At 40.7% G+C, this 14,080-nt stretch overlaps 1 protein-coding gene across 3 annotated transcripts in view; it reads left to right on the top strand.

Annotated features, from left to right (window-relative positions):
- Nucleotides 1–14,080, top strand: part of SKI (SKI proto-oncogene) — a 122,744-nt gene that overhangs the window by 96,017 nt on the left and 12,647 nt on the right. For all 3 annotated transcript variants that reach the window (XM_064525433.1, XM_064525434.1, XM_064525435.1), the window contains 3 exons: nucleotides 10,979–11,104; nucleotides 11,618–11,733; nucleotides 13,496–13,758. In XM_064525433.1, coding sequence (XP_064381503.1) covers nucleotides 10,979–11,104; nucleotides 11,618–11,733; nucleotides 13,496–13,758 — 505 coding nt within the window. The remainder of the gene's footprint in view (nucleotides 1–10,978; nucleotides 11,105–11,617; nucleotides 11,734–13,495; nucleotides 13,759–14,080) is intronic.

Genomic DNA, 14,080 nt, shown 5'->3' with positions numbered 1-14,080 from the left:
CTCTTTCAGTGTTTTCATGCAGTCATGAGAAAGGATCCAGTCAGCGGCTGCATGTCTGAAATCCTCCTCAGATTTAGTCAGCCTGGTTAAAACCATGGGTGTCTGGGAATGACTTCAAGGATAAGAGATGTTTATGTCTGGCTAAAAAACTTGGAAGAGCAAGCTGAAGCTGTTTGTTGCTTATTTTAAAATTTATACTGTGTGTCTCCATGTGTATGTATGTATATATGTGGTTTCCCTTTGTAGAGATGCAGCTAAACGCTGATGTAGATGAATGGTGAAAGTTTACCTCCTGCACAGAACAAGCGAGGTTATCTTTTATCTGAATACACAGAAGTACAAAGAATAACATGCTGAAATTACTGTCTGAGATGGCCTGAATATACATCCATAGTAGAAAAGTGCCTTTATCAGGATGCCTGACCCAAGTTGTTGCTAATCATATCCATGGAGAAAATGACAAGGCAATAACACACTCCAGGGTTTTTTCCTTAGTCTTTTCTTAGCCAGTTAGAAGAGTGTTTTTGCTTCAGGCCTTGAGATCCAGTTGGTAGGATTTTTTTTCCCTAAAGTTCCTACAACCAGGCCTAATTTCTACAGAATAAGGATTTGCAGGATCAGGCCTATATCAAAGCATAATTTTCTACGATAGATTTACAAGCCAAACAGCAAAATAAAAGAGTAATTGTTGAGCTCAGGAATTAAAATTTTGGCTACTGGAACAGGCTGAACATTTTTTCTCAATGTAAGTTTCCAGGTAGCACTAGTGAGATCTTTGCACTACCCAACCTTTACTAATATTGAATTCAGGAAAAAGTTTGCAAGTTGAATTAAAGCCTACAGTGGTCCAAAAGTATCCCAGAAGGCTTACTAATCTTTGTGAAATAGAAAAGTAAATGGTGAGATTATTTGCATTTTTTTTTCTCCATTTCAGAAATGAGCTTTTGGATTTGGGGTTTGGTTTTTTTCTGTTTTTCCTATACCACAACTTACTAGAAATGCCTTACTGTTTGCCACTTGTTAGGGTAAATGCAATCATCAAATGGCATCTGGCCTAATTCTCATAGTAATAAGATAAAAAGGAAGAAATGCTGAGACAGAAGAAGAAACTTTTTTTCTTTCTTTTATGCTAGCCAAGAAGCTTTGAGAATGGACATTGATTTGGTCCGGGGGCTATGTAAAGAATACTGTAGAAAATAATTAAAATTAACCTTCGCTCAAGGCATTCAGCAAAGGATACAGTGTAGGAAATTGCTTTAAACTGAGGAAAGTGTCTGAAATACAATCTCAGTCCCTCCTCACTTCTGTTGTAAATCATGGGTGTGGTTCCATAAAAATTAAAACTTTTTACACTGGTGTGAGAAAAATTTTATTCCTGATTTCTTAAGATGAACTTCCTGTACTAGCATATGACTAAGACACTACCTTTCTCCATAGTATTCTTTGGCTGAGACTAGCTGTGAAGTGGCATTTACATTGCTATTCAGTTAAGTAAAATAAGGCCTTTGCACAACCAGAAGATCCTCCTGGGAGAGACAAAGGGAGTCCTTGTAGGCTCATCAATAGGAAGGGAGAGTAAGTTAGTTCCAGGGAGGTTCTTTTCACAGTACCTTTTTAAGCCACTGCAAAACTGGCACTCTGAGGTGCTTTGAAAAACAGTGGTTTGTGAACATTCCCCACAGGTCAGACTTGGAGCACACGCTGGCAACCAGCATACATGCTGGGAAGGCACAAATAGAAAGCAAATACTTCACATCATCATGTGTCCCAGAATCACGGGGTAAAATGAGTACCTATGCTTCTACCAGAGCAGTGAAAAATGAGAAGATGGAAAGTTTTGCCCTGACAGTCTGGACTCTTGCCCAGTGAAACCAAAGTTTTAAAAAAGAAAAATAAAACAATCCATACATATTGTAATAAGCACTTCCTAGGACTGATACTTTGATATGGTAGGTTTTTTCTCTTTTAAATATATACAGTAGTTGAGCAGTAAATCTTCTTACAGCTTTGTAGAACAGCATTTTTAGCTCTTTTTTTAGTTGAGACAGGTTGTTTGTAGCTATCAACTAGTAGCAGAATAATTTTTTCTTTGTTTTTTTAAATCTATGTGAGAGTACAGTCCTTAAAAAGACCTCTAATACCTTATTAATCATTTCTGGGTCATGTCACGAAGAAGCTTTAGAAAGCAAGTACTCTAGCCATCAGTTGACATACCTGTAAAGATTTAAAGGACTCAGATAAAGGGTCCTTTTTACCCGTTTAAGATCACAGATTCACAGAATGGTTGAGGTTGGAAGGGACCTCTGGAAATCACCTGGTCCAACCCCTCTGCTCAACCAGGGTCACCTAGAGCATGTTGCCCAGGATTGTGTCCAGATGGCTTTTGAGTATCTCCAAGGAAGGAGACTCCACAACCTCTCTGGGCAACCTGTTCCAGTGTTTAACCACCCGCACATTGAAGAAGTGTTTTCTCATGTTCAGATGAAATTTCCTGTGTTTCAGTTTGTGCCCATTGCCTCTTGTCCTATTGCTGGGCACCACTGAAAAGAGTCTGGCCCCATCCTCTTTACAGCCTCCCTTCAGATATTTAAACACATTGATAAGATCCTCTCTCGGTCTTCTCTTCTCCAGGCTGGACAGTCTCAGCTCTCTCAGCCTTTCCTCCTATGAGAGATGCTCTAGGCCCTTCATCATCTTAGCAGCCCTCTGCTGTACTCACTCTGGTAGCTCCATGTCTCCCCTGTACTGGGGAGCCCAGAACTGGTCACAGTACTCCAGGTGCGGCCTCACCAAGGCTCAGTAGAGGTGGAGGATCGCCTCTCTCCCCTTTCTTGATGAATAAGTCGAACAGCAGTGGACCCAGTATTGACCCATGGCATACACCACTAGCTACAGGCCTCCAACTAGACTTTTCATCGCTGATCACAACCCTCTGAGCTCTACCTTTCAGCCAGTTCTCAATCCACCTCACTGTCCACTCATCTAGCCCGCATTTCCTGAGCTTGGCTATGAGAACGTTATGGGAGACAGTGTCAAAAGCCTTACTGAAGTCAAGGCAGACAACATCCACTGCTCTCCCCGCATCTACCCAGCCAGTCATTCCATCACAGAAGGCTATCAGGTTGGATAACCATGATTTCCCCTTGGTGAATCCATGCTGCCTGCTCCTGATCACCTCCTTGTCCTTCATGTGCTAGGAAACGGTATCCAGCGGTATCCATGAGCTGTTCCATCACCTTTCCCAGGACTGAGGTGAGGCTGACTGGCCTGTAGTTCCCTAGGTCCTCTTTCTTGCCCTTCTTGAAGACTGGAGTGACAGATACCTCTCATTTTGGATTTTTTAGTTTGATTTTTAACTAGAAAGCTGAAGGGAGTCTGATGACAACTGTGTAAGCACAGAGCACTCTCAATTCTCATGTGCTGCAGCGTGCTCTTGCATGCAGGCTCAGACCTACAGTTCATGAAAGCAGCATGTGGAGAATTCTAACTTCAGTTCCCAAGTTTTGGAATTGTGGTCTCAGTATCCTAGAGAAGTAGCTGTGAGCACTTAATGATAAAGGTACATTTCTCCTGAACTGCTATTTCATGAGGCTGTGCAACATAATACCATCATAGTGCCAGCAGGAGCCTGAACCAGTCTTAGAACCCTGAAGAAAAAAATTATGTGGATACCATTAGAGCAAGAGTTACCATATAGGGTGCCTTGATGTCATTCTGTTTATAATAAGACTTTGCATCCTTTTCTTCCAAGTAAAAGCACAAGACAGGCCTCATAATAATACCCTTTAAAGGTGGGTAAGTAATATTACCCATTTTATGTCCACAGGGCAGTTGACTTCAAATAACCAGCCCATGGTCACACAAGTGAACAAGTAAAGACACTTAAAATAGAACCTAAAAGTTCTGTTTTTCAGTTCCCATTTTTATTACTCAATGTGGTGTTCATGGAGCAGGAACAAAACTCATATATTCTGATTTCTCAGCAATGGTTTATGCAAGTATTATCTGGAGGCTTTCTTAGGGATCTTCAGGCATTACTGGTAGCATGAGATAACAGCCACTGGGGTAGTTTCTTAGACTCGCTTTTCATTGCTGAGTAAGGAAAACGTCAATCTCTGTAGGAAGATGCTTTCAGAGCTTCTCATATTTACTTTATTTTGTTTAATAGGTGTGCAGGTGATGAGAGGAATAATCCTTACAATTTTTTGTTCCCTTTCTGTGGCTGAACTTTTCAACACTTCATTTTCTGTAGTGCTTTTCCTTCAAGGAAACATTAATAAAGTATTGACATCTTTGGCTCAATAATGGTTAACAGCTAGGTTGCTGAGTTAAATAAGCACTAGGAACATTCTCATATGCTTCACTTGCAGTTACCACAACTAAATTCAGTTCAGTTGCCTGCAAGGTTAGTTTAGATCCACCTTTTTCACTGTGTATGGGGGGGGGTTGGCTATGGGGGAAGTTTATTCTTTAAAAGCAAGCTAGTGGTGGTGAAGTAAGCTTGGCAAAACCTGGAGAATGGAGCAGCTTGGTAGCATGAATCCTCCTGACTTAATATGCTTTTGCTCCAATATTGCTTACACACTTTTGAAAATGCCATTGATTCTCTCTAAATTCTGACTTAGAGGAACACCTTAGAAGGGTGAGAGATATTGTTGGTGGGACTCCTGTTTGGTCGTCGACTTTCCTGAATATGTTAAAATGATGCTGTATTTTTCCAGTAAGATATGGACTGATGTTGTCCAATCCATTTCTTGTAATCTAGCAGGAACCTAATGGATAGGTCCGTAAAGCACTAAGAAAAATAAGCCTGTTGCCAGTTGGCATGAATTTGTTAGAGATTGCTCTTCACCTCCCTGTAAAACTTCTGGTATCAACAAATTCAAAAAGTCTGAAAATCATATAGGCACTTTTGTAACCTTTTTACTGGAATATCTGTAGTGTCAGAGGGTTTTTACTCTTCATGCATCTTTTGAAGTACAGCAGAATTAATGGCATTTTCTTAGGGAAAGGTAGTAGAGGTTACTTGCGCAGGATCTTGTAAATCAATCTGTAGCAAAACTTAGGAGTCACAAGTCCTTTTTTTGTGTTCCACTCCTGTGTGCTCTAAGATATCATCTTTCCTATCCAATTTACCTGAACATGAAAGTTATATTGAAGATAGGTGTTAGACTAGTTTTCTGTCAGAATTTCCATGACCTTGTGGTGCAGATGTGTTCATTCCCAATAGGATCTCACACCGTCCTTGCTGTTCTCTGCAAGACAGTGCTGGTTTAGGTGTTTCCAGGTTCCCTTGGGCTAGTTGAGTAGATGTGAGCTAGTTGAGTAGATGTGAGCTGAGACAGTTATTAAAAAAATTGCTTTTCCTGTCCAGAGCTAGTTTTTAACAGGAAAAACATATTAAATAACAACCAGATCGTTTCTAATCAAAGGTTCACTGAGTTAGTGGCAACCTGCTCATCCAGTGGACCCTAAGTGAGCCTCAAGTACAGACCAGTGCAGTCTATGGTTTAACTAGTTTTCAGCTTTTGCACTGAATGCCAACATGGGCACTTCATGCTAGAGGTAACATGTATTCACCTTCAGTTTTTGCTCTTTCATTTTTAATGTATTATTATCTTCTGGTGTCTGACATGTTCTCCATGCTTGTATCAGACCAGTGTCTGGTCCTGTGGTTTTTGCCACTAATGAGAAAGCTGCTTTAATTTTCATGTCCTGAGTATCAGATGAGACAGGAAGCTCCACCCTCTTTCACGGTATAACTGAACTCAGCTGTTAGCATTATCTAGCTGCAAAAGGAATAGCTTAAACAAAACGATAGTATGCTATCTGTAGATTTAGGGGCAATTTTTTATTTTGTTTATTCTGATTCAGCATGCTTTTTTAGCTGCAGACTTCTCAATGGAGACATTCTGGATTTACACTAGAATTAGGAATATAAAACTCTGCTTTATAGTATTTCCAAAATTTATTTAAAGAGACTGAAATACATATTTCTGTGTCTTAGTCTAGGTTTTGAGGACATTAAATCAACCAGGAGGATAGACAAACTCTCCTTCTTAAAGGTGCCACATAGGATGCAGTGATTTCTGCTGGTATTGTATGAGATCAACATATGCCGTTTCCCCCTGTCTTAACAGAGATCTGTGTTTTGAATTAAGTTTTGGAATTTGATGCTAAACTTGGTCTCAGCTATGGTGAGATTTTATCCCCAATGGATAGATCAGAAATTAGAGCATAGGCTCTTTTTCTGGAGGTACATTTCTAAGCTAAGTTCCACAGACAAGGAGGCCCCCAAGTATTTTCCACTCGTTTTGCCTAATGTTTTCCAGTCTTACAAGGCAAATGGAGCCCACATTTCACTACTACATGCATCAATATGACTTAGCTGAGTACTGTAGCAAAACCTGGAGTGACAAAGAGCATGATGACATTTGAGGCATTTTAACAGGATCCTTAGTGGTTTGTGGACACTGAATTTCACTGAAATTTAGCCCTGTTCATAATGCTGGTTGGTTTTATACACATGATGGAAGCACACACATTTGACAATATATGCCTTTTTGTAAAAGGTAAGCTTAGACTGTAAATTGTATTCTTGCAGGAATTGGCCTCCTCTATTGTTATATCCTTCCAAGAGAGAGTACTGGCCTGTTTGCAGTGGTCTTGGCTTATTCCCTAGTGGATAGCTGCTCACAACACAGAGTGTCTTAGAAATACAGCAGCCATTGTTTAGTGCAACAGAACAAAGAATGAGGAATAAAGGAGCACAGAGAACTAAAGTCATCCACTCAGCCCAGTTACATTGCATTGGAAATAGGGTAGAAAAGAAAAGCAGGTTATGTCAGCAAATGCATTTTGGTAGATCTTCAAGGACCAAGAATAATATCCATGCACATTCCCAAATCTTAAAATTTAAGAATTTCTTCTGGGCCTAGTTTCCATTCTAAGTTGCAATGAAAGGTAACTTTCAGGTACCATGCTGTGCAAGTACTTACTCTTTGATCTGCTGGTTCTATGCATGTTATTGAGCACTAAGAGAGGATTGCATTTTTGAGAAGTAGAGGGTCAAGAATTCTTTCTACTGGTCTCATGCTTCATTACTATAATTCTTAACTGAACTAGAAAACTTGATCTGACATATCAAATGTGGTCTTGGCTGGCTGGAGGCCAAATTAGGCTGCTTAAGTTCAGTTTGACTTAAAAGGGCTGACATTAATTTTTACATGCCCAAATTTCCCTTTGGAATGCATTTTTTAATCTTTTTTTGTTTTTAGTAGCCCTGTAAATCTTTCTATATATGTTTTTCCTCAAAAATCAATTGCTTTAGACAACAGCAGACCAAAAGTATAAGTAAACTTTTAATGTAATATTTCTGGGCCCACTTCGTATCATGAAGTCTCTTATGTCCATGGATTTCAGAAAATGTGCATTAACAAATCACTTTGCTCAGCTCAGAGCCTACTTGACAGATCATGAAGTTGCCTGCAATGGAAGAAAAACTGAGGAGGAAATAAGAAATACTTATTACAGTCTTCTAGGGTTTGGGTTGAAGTTTTTTGGAAGACATTTATGAAGATGGTAGAAAAGGTTGCACTGGATTTTCAGTATTTCTTTTATAACTTCGTATGTTCCATTATTTGCCCAGGAGACAAAATGAAGTAAGATCATCCACATTTGAGCCAATACTAAGGTTTGCTGCCTGCTGTGGCTGGGGTGGAGGTGGCAGAGTGGGGTATAATGTTGCCTGGAATCTGTCCTAGAGTGGGATGTAATCAGTGAGTCATACGAAGAGGAGATTTTGTGGTCAGTATCTAGTCACGTTCTTGCATCTAGGAATTTTCTTGTAGTTGTGAGCAAATTTAATTCTCTCTCTGTGTCAGACTGCTGTACAGAACAAGAGAAGTGCAGTACAATACATGACTGTCAATGGCATGCTTTTGATATTTATAGGTGGAGGTTTTGATGAATTTGTGAAACAGTTGCAGTATTTCTGTGGAGAGGGGCAAAAGTGTTTTCATTGGGATATCCTGGTAGATAGAAATACACAAGAGCAATAATTTAATCAAATGACTGCAGGTTGTAGTCAGACACCTTCAGTTTCATGCGTCTCAGAGAAGAATTCCCATTTTTTGATGAATAGCAACATGTTTTACCTCAGTATTTCATAGGCCAGGTGGGAGAACTACTACATTTTTATATTATTAAAATGGAACCCAGAAGTTATTTCATACATGGTGTTGTATAAGCATGTAGTGAGAGGCAATTTCTGCCTCAACCAGCAGGTGATCTGTGTAAACAAAATAGGATAGTGGATGGAAAAAGAACTGGCTGAGGTCATCACAGCAGTTCAAAGATTATGTTGGCAACAGTCTTTTGAGTCTAGTTGAAGTACTTTACCACTTTAGAGAGCACTGGTTTGTTAGGAATGCTGAATAGCCAAGTGATGGGAGATGACTTGAATTTAGAACAATCTACAGGCCACATTTAGCACCTGCCTTCCTCTCCTCTTTTCCTTCACCCCATTTCCATCTCTCTCTTTGTGGGGAAAGGAAGACTATTTTTCCCTTATACATGTGCCTTGTTTACTGTTTTTTTCTTGCTGCAACTCATGTTTTCAGATCAACACTGGCTCCTGGGAACAAAAGATTAAGCATCATTTCCTACGTCTGCTAAATTTTTTTGTGCTGAGAGCCCTGTGCCTTGGATGGCAGCCTTGATTTAAGGGGAAAAAAGGTGAACAGTGGAGAGAGCTGGAGAAGAGGCATAGTTTCTTTAAAAATGCAAATGAGTTAATTCTGTTTAAATGTGCCCCCTCAGACCCTCTTAAAGCCTGACACTTTGCTCTTCTTTTTCCAAAGCTGCTTGTTTTTACACTTGACCTGTAGTACAGATACCACTATAGCTCTGTGTGTGGTGATGCCAGAGGGGGTAGCGGGCCCAGAATGGCTGTCCGCATGCCTGCCTGAACAGCATGTTCTCCTGCAGACGAGCAGAGTGTGGATGGTCAGGGGGAGGAATGGGTTTCCATGCTGAGTCTCGCCACCTGTTGCCTTTTTCATTCCAAGCCCCCCTTCCTCCTCCACCCACCCAACCCCAAGTTTCCCTCCCCACACTGCTCACCATCCCCAGTGGATAGGGCTGGGATCAGTAGTCACTTGCCAAATACCTTTCTAATGCTGTCACTAATTCTGCACAGACAGCCTATCTGAAAGCAAAAATGAATCTTTTCGAATGCATTGTCCTGCGTTTTCTACGAAAAGCATTTAGAAATGCCTTTTTTTAGTTGGGTAGCTGGGAGGGACCATGCCATAGCCATTTCTAGAGTCAACCCTAAGAAAGCCTGAAGCTGTGCCAAAAAAATCCTTTGCAAATCCATTGAAGCTGGCATTTGGCACTGACACGGGCTAATTTTGCACTTGCGGTTACATATATACACACCCATGTCATTCTACTTCATCTGCTACATATGGAAAGCTGCCCCAAGCTCCAGAGTGCCAGGGAATGTTTTACTAAAACCTCCAGACTTGGTTTGATTATGTTACTGTGCACATTGGGCTGTAGAAGCCCTAAGAGTGGTGTGTGCTGCCAGATGAACTGGCATTAACTAGATATTCATCAGCTCGAGCCATAGTTCTGCACTGCTGGCCTGCTCAAATGAAAGTAGAAGACTTCATGTTCCTGATATGATTTTCTCTCCAAATTAAGGTGTGTGAAAGGGATAGTATTGCTCTAGTTATATAGCTGTTGGTTTTGCCTGCAAGTCAGTTGGGAGTGTGCTTTCAGTTGCTCATGTAGTCTTCAGGTAAAGTCATTTAGGTCGCAATTTTCAAAAGTGAGTAATCATTTGGAGAAACAGTCTTTGAGTTCTCAACTTAAGATGCCTTAAAGGGGACGGGCTTTCACAACACAAGATACTGGCAAGCAAGATCCTTTTTTTCATTGGCAACTCGACATGTTTTGAAGTATTTTGGGCTCTCAAAATTTTGCCCTTCAGATGTGTCTGTGCATCCGCAAAACACCGGAATGAATATTTGTCTGCCCTCAAAAAGCATTATGAGAGGTAAGGGTGGAAAAGTTTGATGCAAATATGAGCTATTACTAATTATTGCAGCATGGTTCTGCCACCTTACTTAGAACCGGGTTGGATGGGAATATGGAAAGTATCCAAATTGCAAAAAGAGAGAAGCAAAGAAGAGAAACAAAGACAGAAACAAAGGTAGTATGTTCCTCTTTCATTATTTGTAGTCACGAGGCAGAACGAGGTCCAGAACCTTCTCCCCGCTGCTGATAGACTTGTTCGTGCTGGCAGGGCTTCAAGCTGGTATCCCCAATGCACCAGTTAAACCAGTAGTTACCAATTTTTTTGCAAGCCGCACTGGGGCTGTAGCAATTTTATTCCTTCACAGTGTTGAAGGAAAGGGATTCTGCTTGCCAAAGGGCTTTCTTATGCTTGAGGATGATTTATGGGCCAAGCCGAGACACTTGTGGAAAAGGCAAAGCAGCTCTTGGCAGCACCCCCAGAATTCACTGCAGCTGTGGGGTAGTGAAGTCATCGGCATAACAACCACTGCAAACAGAATAACAAAGTCTGTTCTGTTCTCATTTAAAATAAGCTCTCCAGTTCAGCAACAACATTAAAACTTACTTTACAAAAATACTTACAAAAATAATAAAAAGCAGATATTTCTCTGCAGCGTGGTGTAAACGTCTTGCTAATATTCCTGCCTGATTATCACTCTTGCATCATCTACCCTTTATCTGGGTATTTTCACTGAAGGAATGAAACCACATTATGTCATGGGATAAGTTTGTGTCTGTCCCTTGTTTTCACTCATTTGTCATTCCTTAAGTTGCAGTCATGAAATGAAATGATTTAAAAATGTAAAAAAAAATCAATGTTTCTTACTTTTAGATACAAAATTTGCTTTTGTCTTATACCTTCTTTCTAAATTTTTCCCGTCTGTCTGTGTTTCAGGTCCCTTCAGATCCTCCTGCTTCCAAAAAGCCCAAAATAGATGACTCTGCTTCCCAATCTCCAGCTTCTACTGAGAAGGAAAAACAGTCCAGCTGGTTACGGTCCTTATCCAGTTCATCTAATAAGGTGATTACTGAGTGTTTTGTGTTTAAAAGAGAGATGAGATTAGCATGTAGCATCCCTCTAGTGCAACTAGAAGAGAAGATCAGAGAAAGACGTTCCCCAGGTTTTCTAAATTTTTAGCATTTCTCTCCTTTTTCTAGCAAACATTCAGCTGTACTGCTCTCTCAGTTTTCTTGCCATCTTTCAATGTGCACTGGCCTTCCCTGGGAAGATGAAGTAAGCAATTCCTTCATGCCTTTGAGGTACAGGAATCCTGAAAGGCTAAGAAGCCTCATGTGGTCTCTGCAAACCACATATAAATTCTTGGCAAAGGAACAACCATGCGGGATTTTACATTAGTACAATTCATCCCTTCCAGTGGAACCTGCTAAGCAAGTAGGTCCTAGCTAGTTGGGGATCAGTTTTAGAGATAATAGAATGTGTACTTAAAAGCATCACTAGTGCTTCATTGTGATTTATACTTCAAAAGGATTGTCCAGTACTTCTTTATTTATTTTTCTTTCCCCTCCATCCTAGAGTATTGGCTGTGTCCATCCCCGTCAGCGTCTCTCAGCTTTCCGGCCCTGGTCTCCTGCTGTATCAGCAAATGAGAAAGAGCTCTCAACACATCTTCCTGCATTGATCCGAGACAGGTAAGGAGGCATGAACTGAAGGGGGACTGGGGTTAGCAGCTGTGGAGATGCTACAGCAAGTCAATTTATGATTGTTCCCATGTGCTGCTGCTGGTGGCTTTGTCATTCATTCAGTTCAGTCCACTGGCATCAGAATAAAAGCATTTGCAGCTGCAGTGTTTTAATTAGGAGAAGGGAAACAAACAAACCAAAAAAAGTGTCAGTATTTAGTGCATTCATTACATGGGTTTTCTTAGGTGAAGCAATGCCATAAAATTCTGAAATGAAGGCTGTAAACTGTTGATAATTTGGGGGTACCATCACCAGAACCTCTAGGGCTTCACTGTTTAAAGAAGGATTGTGCTATTCTCTCAGGGCAGGTGGTCAGGGACCAGACAGCTATTTCCAGACAGCTGCCGACTGGTAATTGCAACAGCTCTGTAACAGTGGACTGTCACCACGCTGCCAACAGCTGGATTCTATCTCCGGTATGGACAGTACCATAGAAGTCAAGAGACTGTATGGAAAGCACAGACTACCTCTACCCTCCTGATGGCAAGTGGTCCTGGGAGGTCACAGTAGAGCACACGGGGCAGGAGAGTGTGTGAAAAGCTCCTCAGCCTGTAGGACCCATCGAAAAGCTGACATTATAGGCTAGATTCTGCTCTAGGATGGGGGCATAATTAAACTGGTACAAGAATCAGCCCCAATCTCTAATAAATACGTGGGGCTGCTGGTGTCACATTTACAATGGAAAGTGTCAGGGCAACCATATGTTCCTTTGCCAGACTCTAATTGTTTAATCTGAAAAATCTTCATACCAGATTTCTGCCAAAGGTGGTGGTGGTGGGGGGGGGGGTGTTGTCAGCTAAAATGGTCCAGGTGTTTTTAGGAGGGGTTATGGAGAACACATTTTGTTGCCCTTATGAACAGGCTTCTTGGAACTGTTGGGGATTGATTAAAAAAAAAAAAAGCAAAACACAGCAGCACATTCATGCTTTTAAATAGATTTTTAAATTAGGTGGGGAGAAAAGGGGTAAACTGGTGTAAGAGTATCCCTTTGTTGTCCCTGTGAGAAATCTGGCCAACTTATGAGTCTCAAAAAAGGTGGGGAGGGGAGGGAAGGTTTAGTAGGAAGGAATTTTAATATGACTGAAGATCGCATCATATTGTAGATGTTGAATTAAAGTTGCAAAGGCAGTCTTCACTACAGTTTTTGCAAACGTCTGTGTAATTGCTATCACAACATTAATGTCTTTTCAACATAGTTTTTTTTTTTTATAAATGTAGTTTAACATACATGCACTCAGGTGCATTCTGTGTCAAGAAATTAATGATACACAAAATTATGCTGTTTGCAGTCTCACAGCTTTTCTTCAGAAAGTGCTGTTCCCAAGGTTGCAAAGCATTTGTGGATAGACAAGTAAAACCTGTCTATTTAGAAAAGTCAGTAATGCATGAGGATCAAGGGGAAACAGCATCATAATTTTTAAACGCTGGGAGATCTGATCTGCTTGGTGCTTAGAATATGTGGTACTTCAAACATAATATGTCCTGAACTGGATGGAGATTACCTGTGTAAATCTTCTGCACATTTAGATGAATGCAAAACACTTAACAAATACATAGTCAGATCCTTTGCTGGTATAAATCAATGGAATTGCACTGTCAGGCCGGTAAGTGTCTTGCTGTTTCAGTGTAACACATGGATTAGGAAACATTTTAAAGGCAAGAATATGACTCTTTTCTCCTTCCTTTTCTTTTGCCTCCCCTTCTCAAACAGTTTTTATTCCTACAAAAGCTTTGAGAATGCTGTGGCCCCCAATGTGGCTCTTGCACCTCCTGCCCAACAAAAAATTGTAAGCAACTCCCCCTGTGCCACAGTAGTATCACGGAGTAGTGAGCCAATGAGCAGCACTGTCCAGCCACGGAAAAGAAAACTTGCTGCAGAGAACCCAGCCATCCCAGAAGCAGTGGCCACTGTGACTGCCACTGAAGAAGATAAGGAATCAGAAGCAGAAATTGAAGTAGAAACCAGGGAGGAATGTAAGTGACATTTATATCCACCTTTATTTTGTTTTGTTTTATTTGTACTGGATTTTCTGCAGTAATCCACAGGCATTAGTTGCTCGACTTCTACTGTGTTTAAACATAATTCTGGAAGCCTAATATCCCAACAGGATGTAAAAATATAGCTTTAAGTAATAATGAAAAATGGGAATAGAATGTAAGTTACAGGGAAGTTTTCCTGGGAGAGGACAGAGGTGTATCTGCAAAAAGAAGCACCAGCACCACAAGGGTGCACAAACTTAAGAGTCTTTCATTAAAACAGATAATTGCCTGTGCAAGGGGGGACATACTATGTGTT

The sequence above is a fragment of the Dromaius novaehollandiae genome, chromosome 24 (genome assembly GCF_036370855.1).
Source record: "Dromaius novaehollandiae isolate bDroNov1 chromosome 24, bDroNov1.hap1, whole genome shotgun sequence".
NCBI classification, from domain to species: Eukaryota; Metazoa; Chordata; class Aves; order Casuariiformes; family Dromaiidae; genus Dromaius; species Dromaius novaehollandiae.
This window is presented reverse-complemented; position numbering and strand designations above follow the sequence as displayed.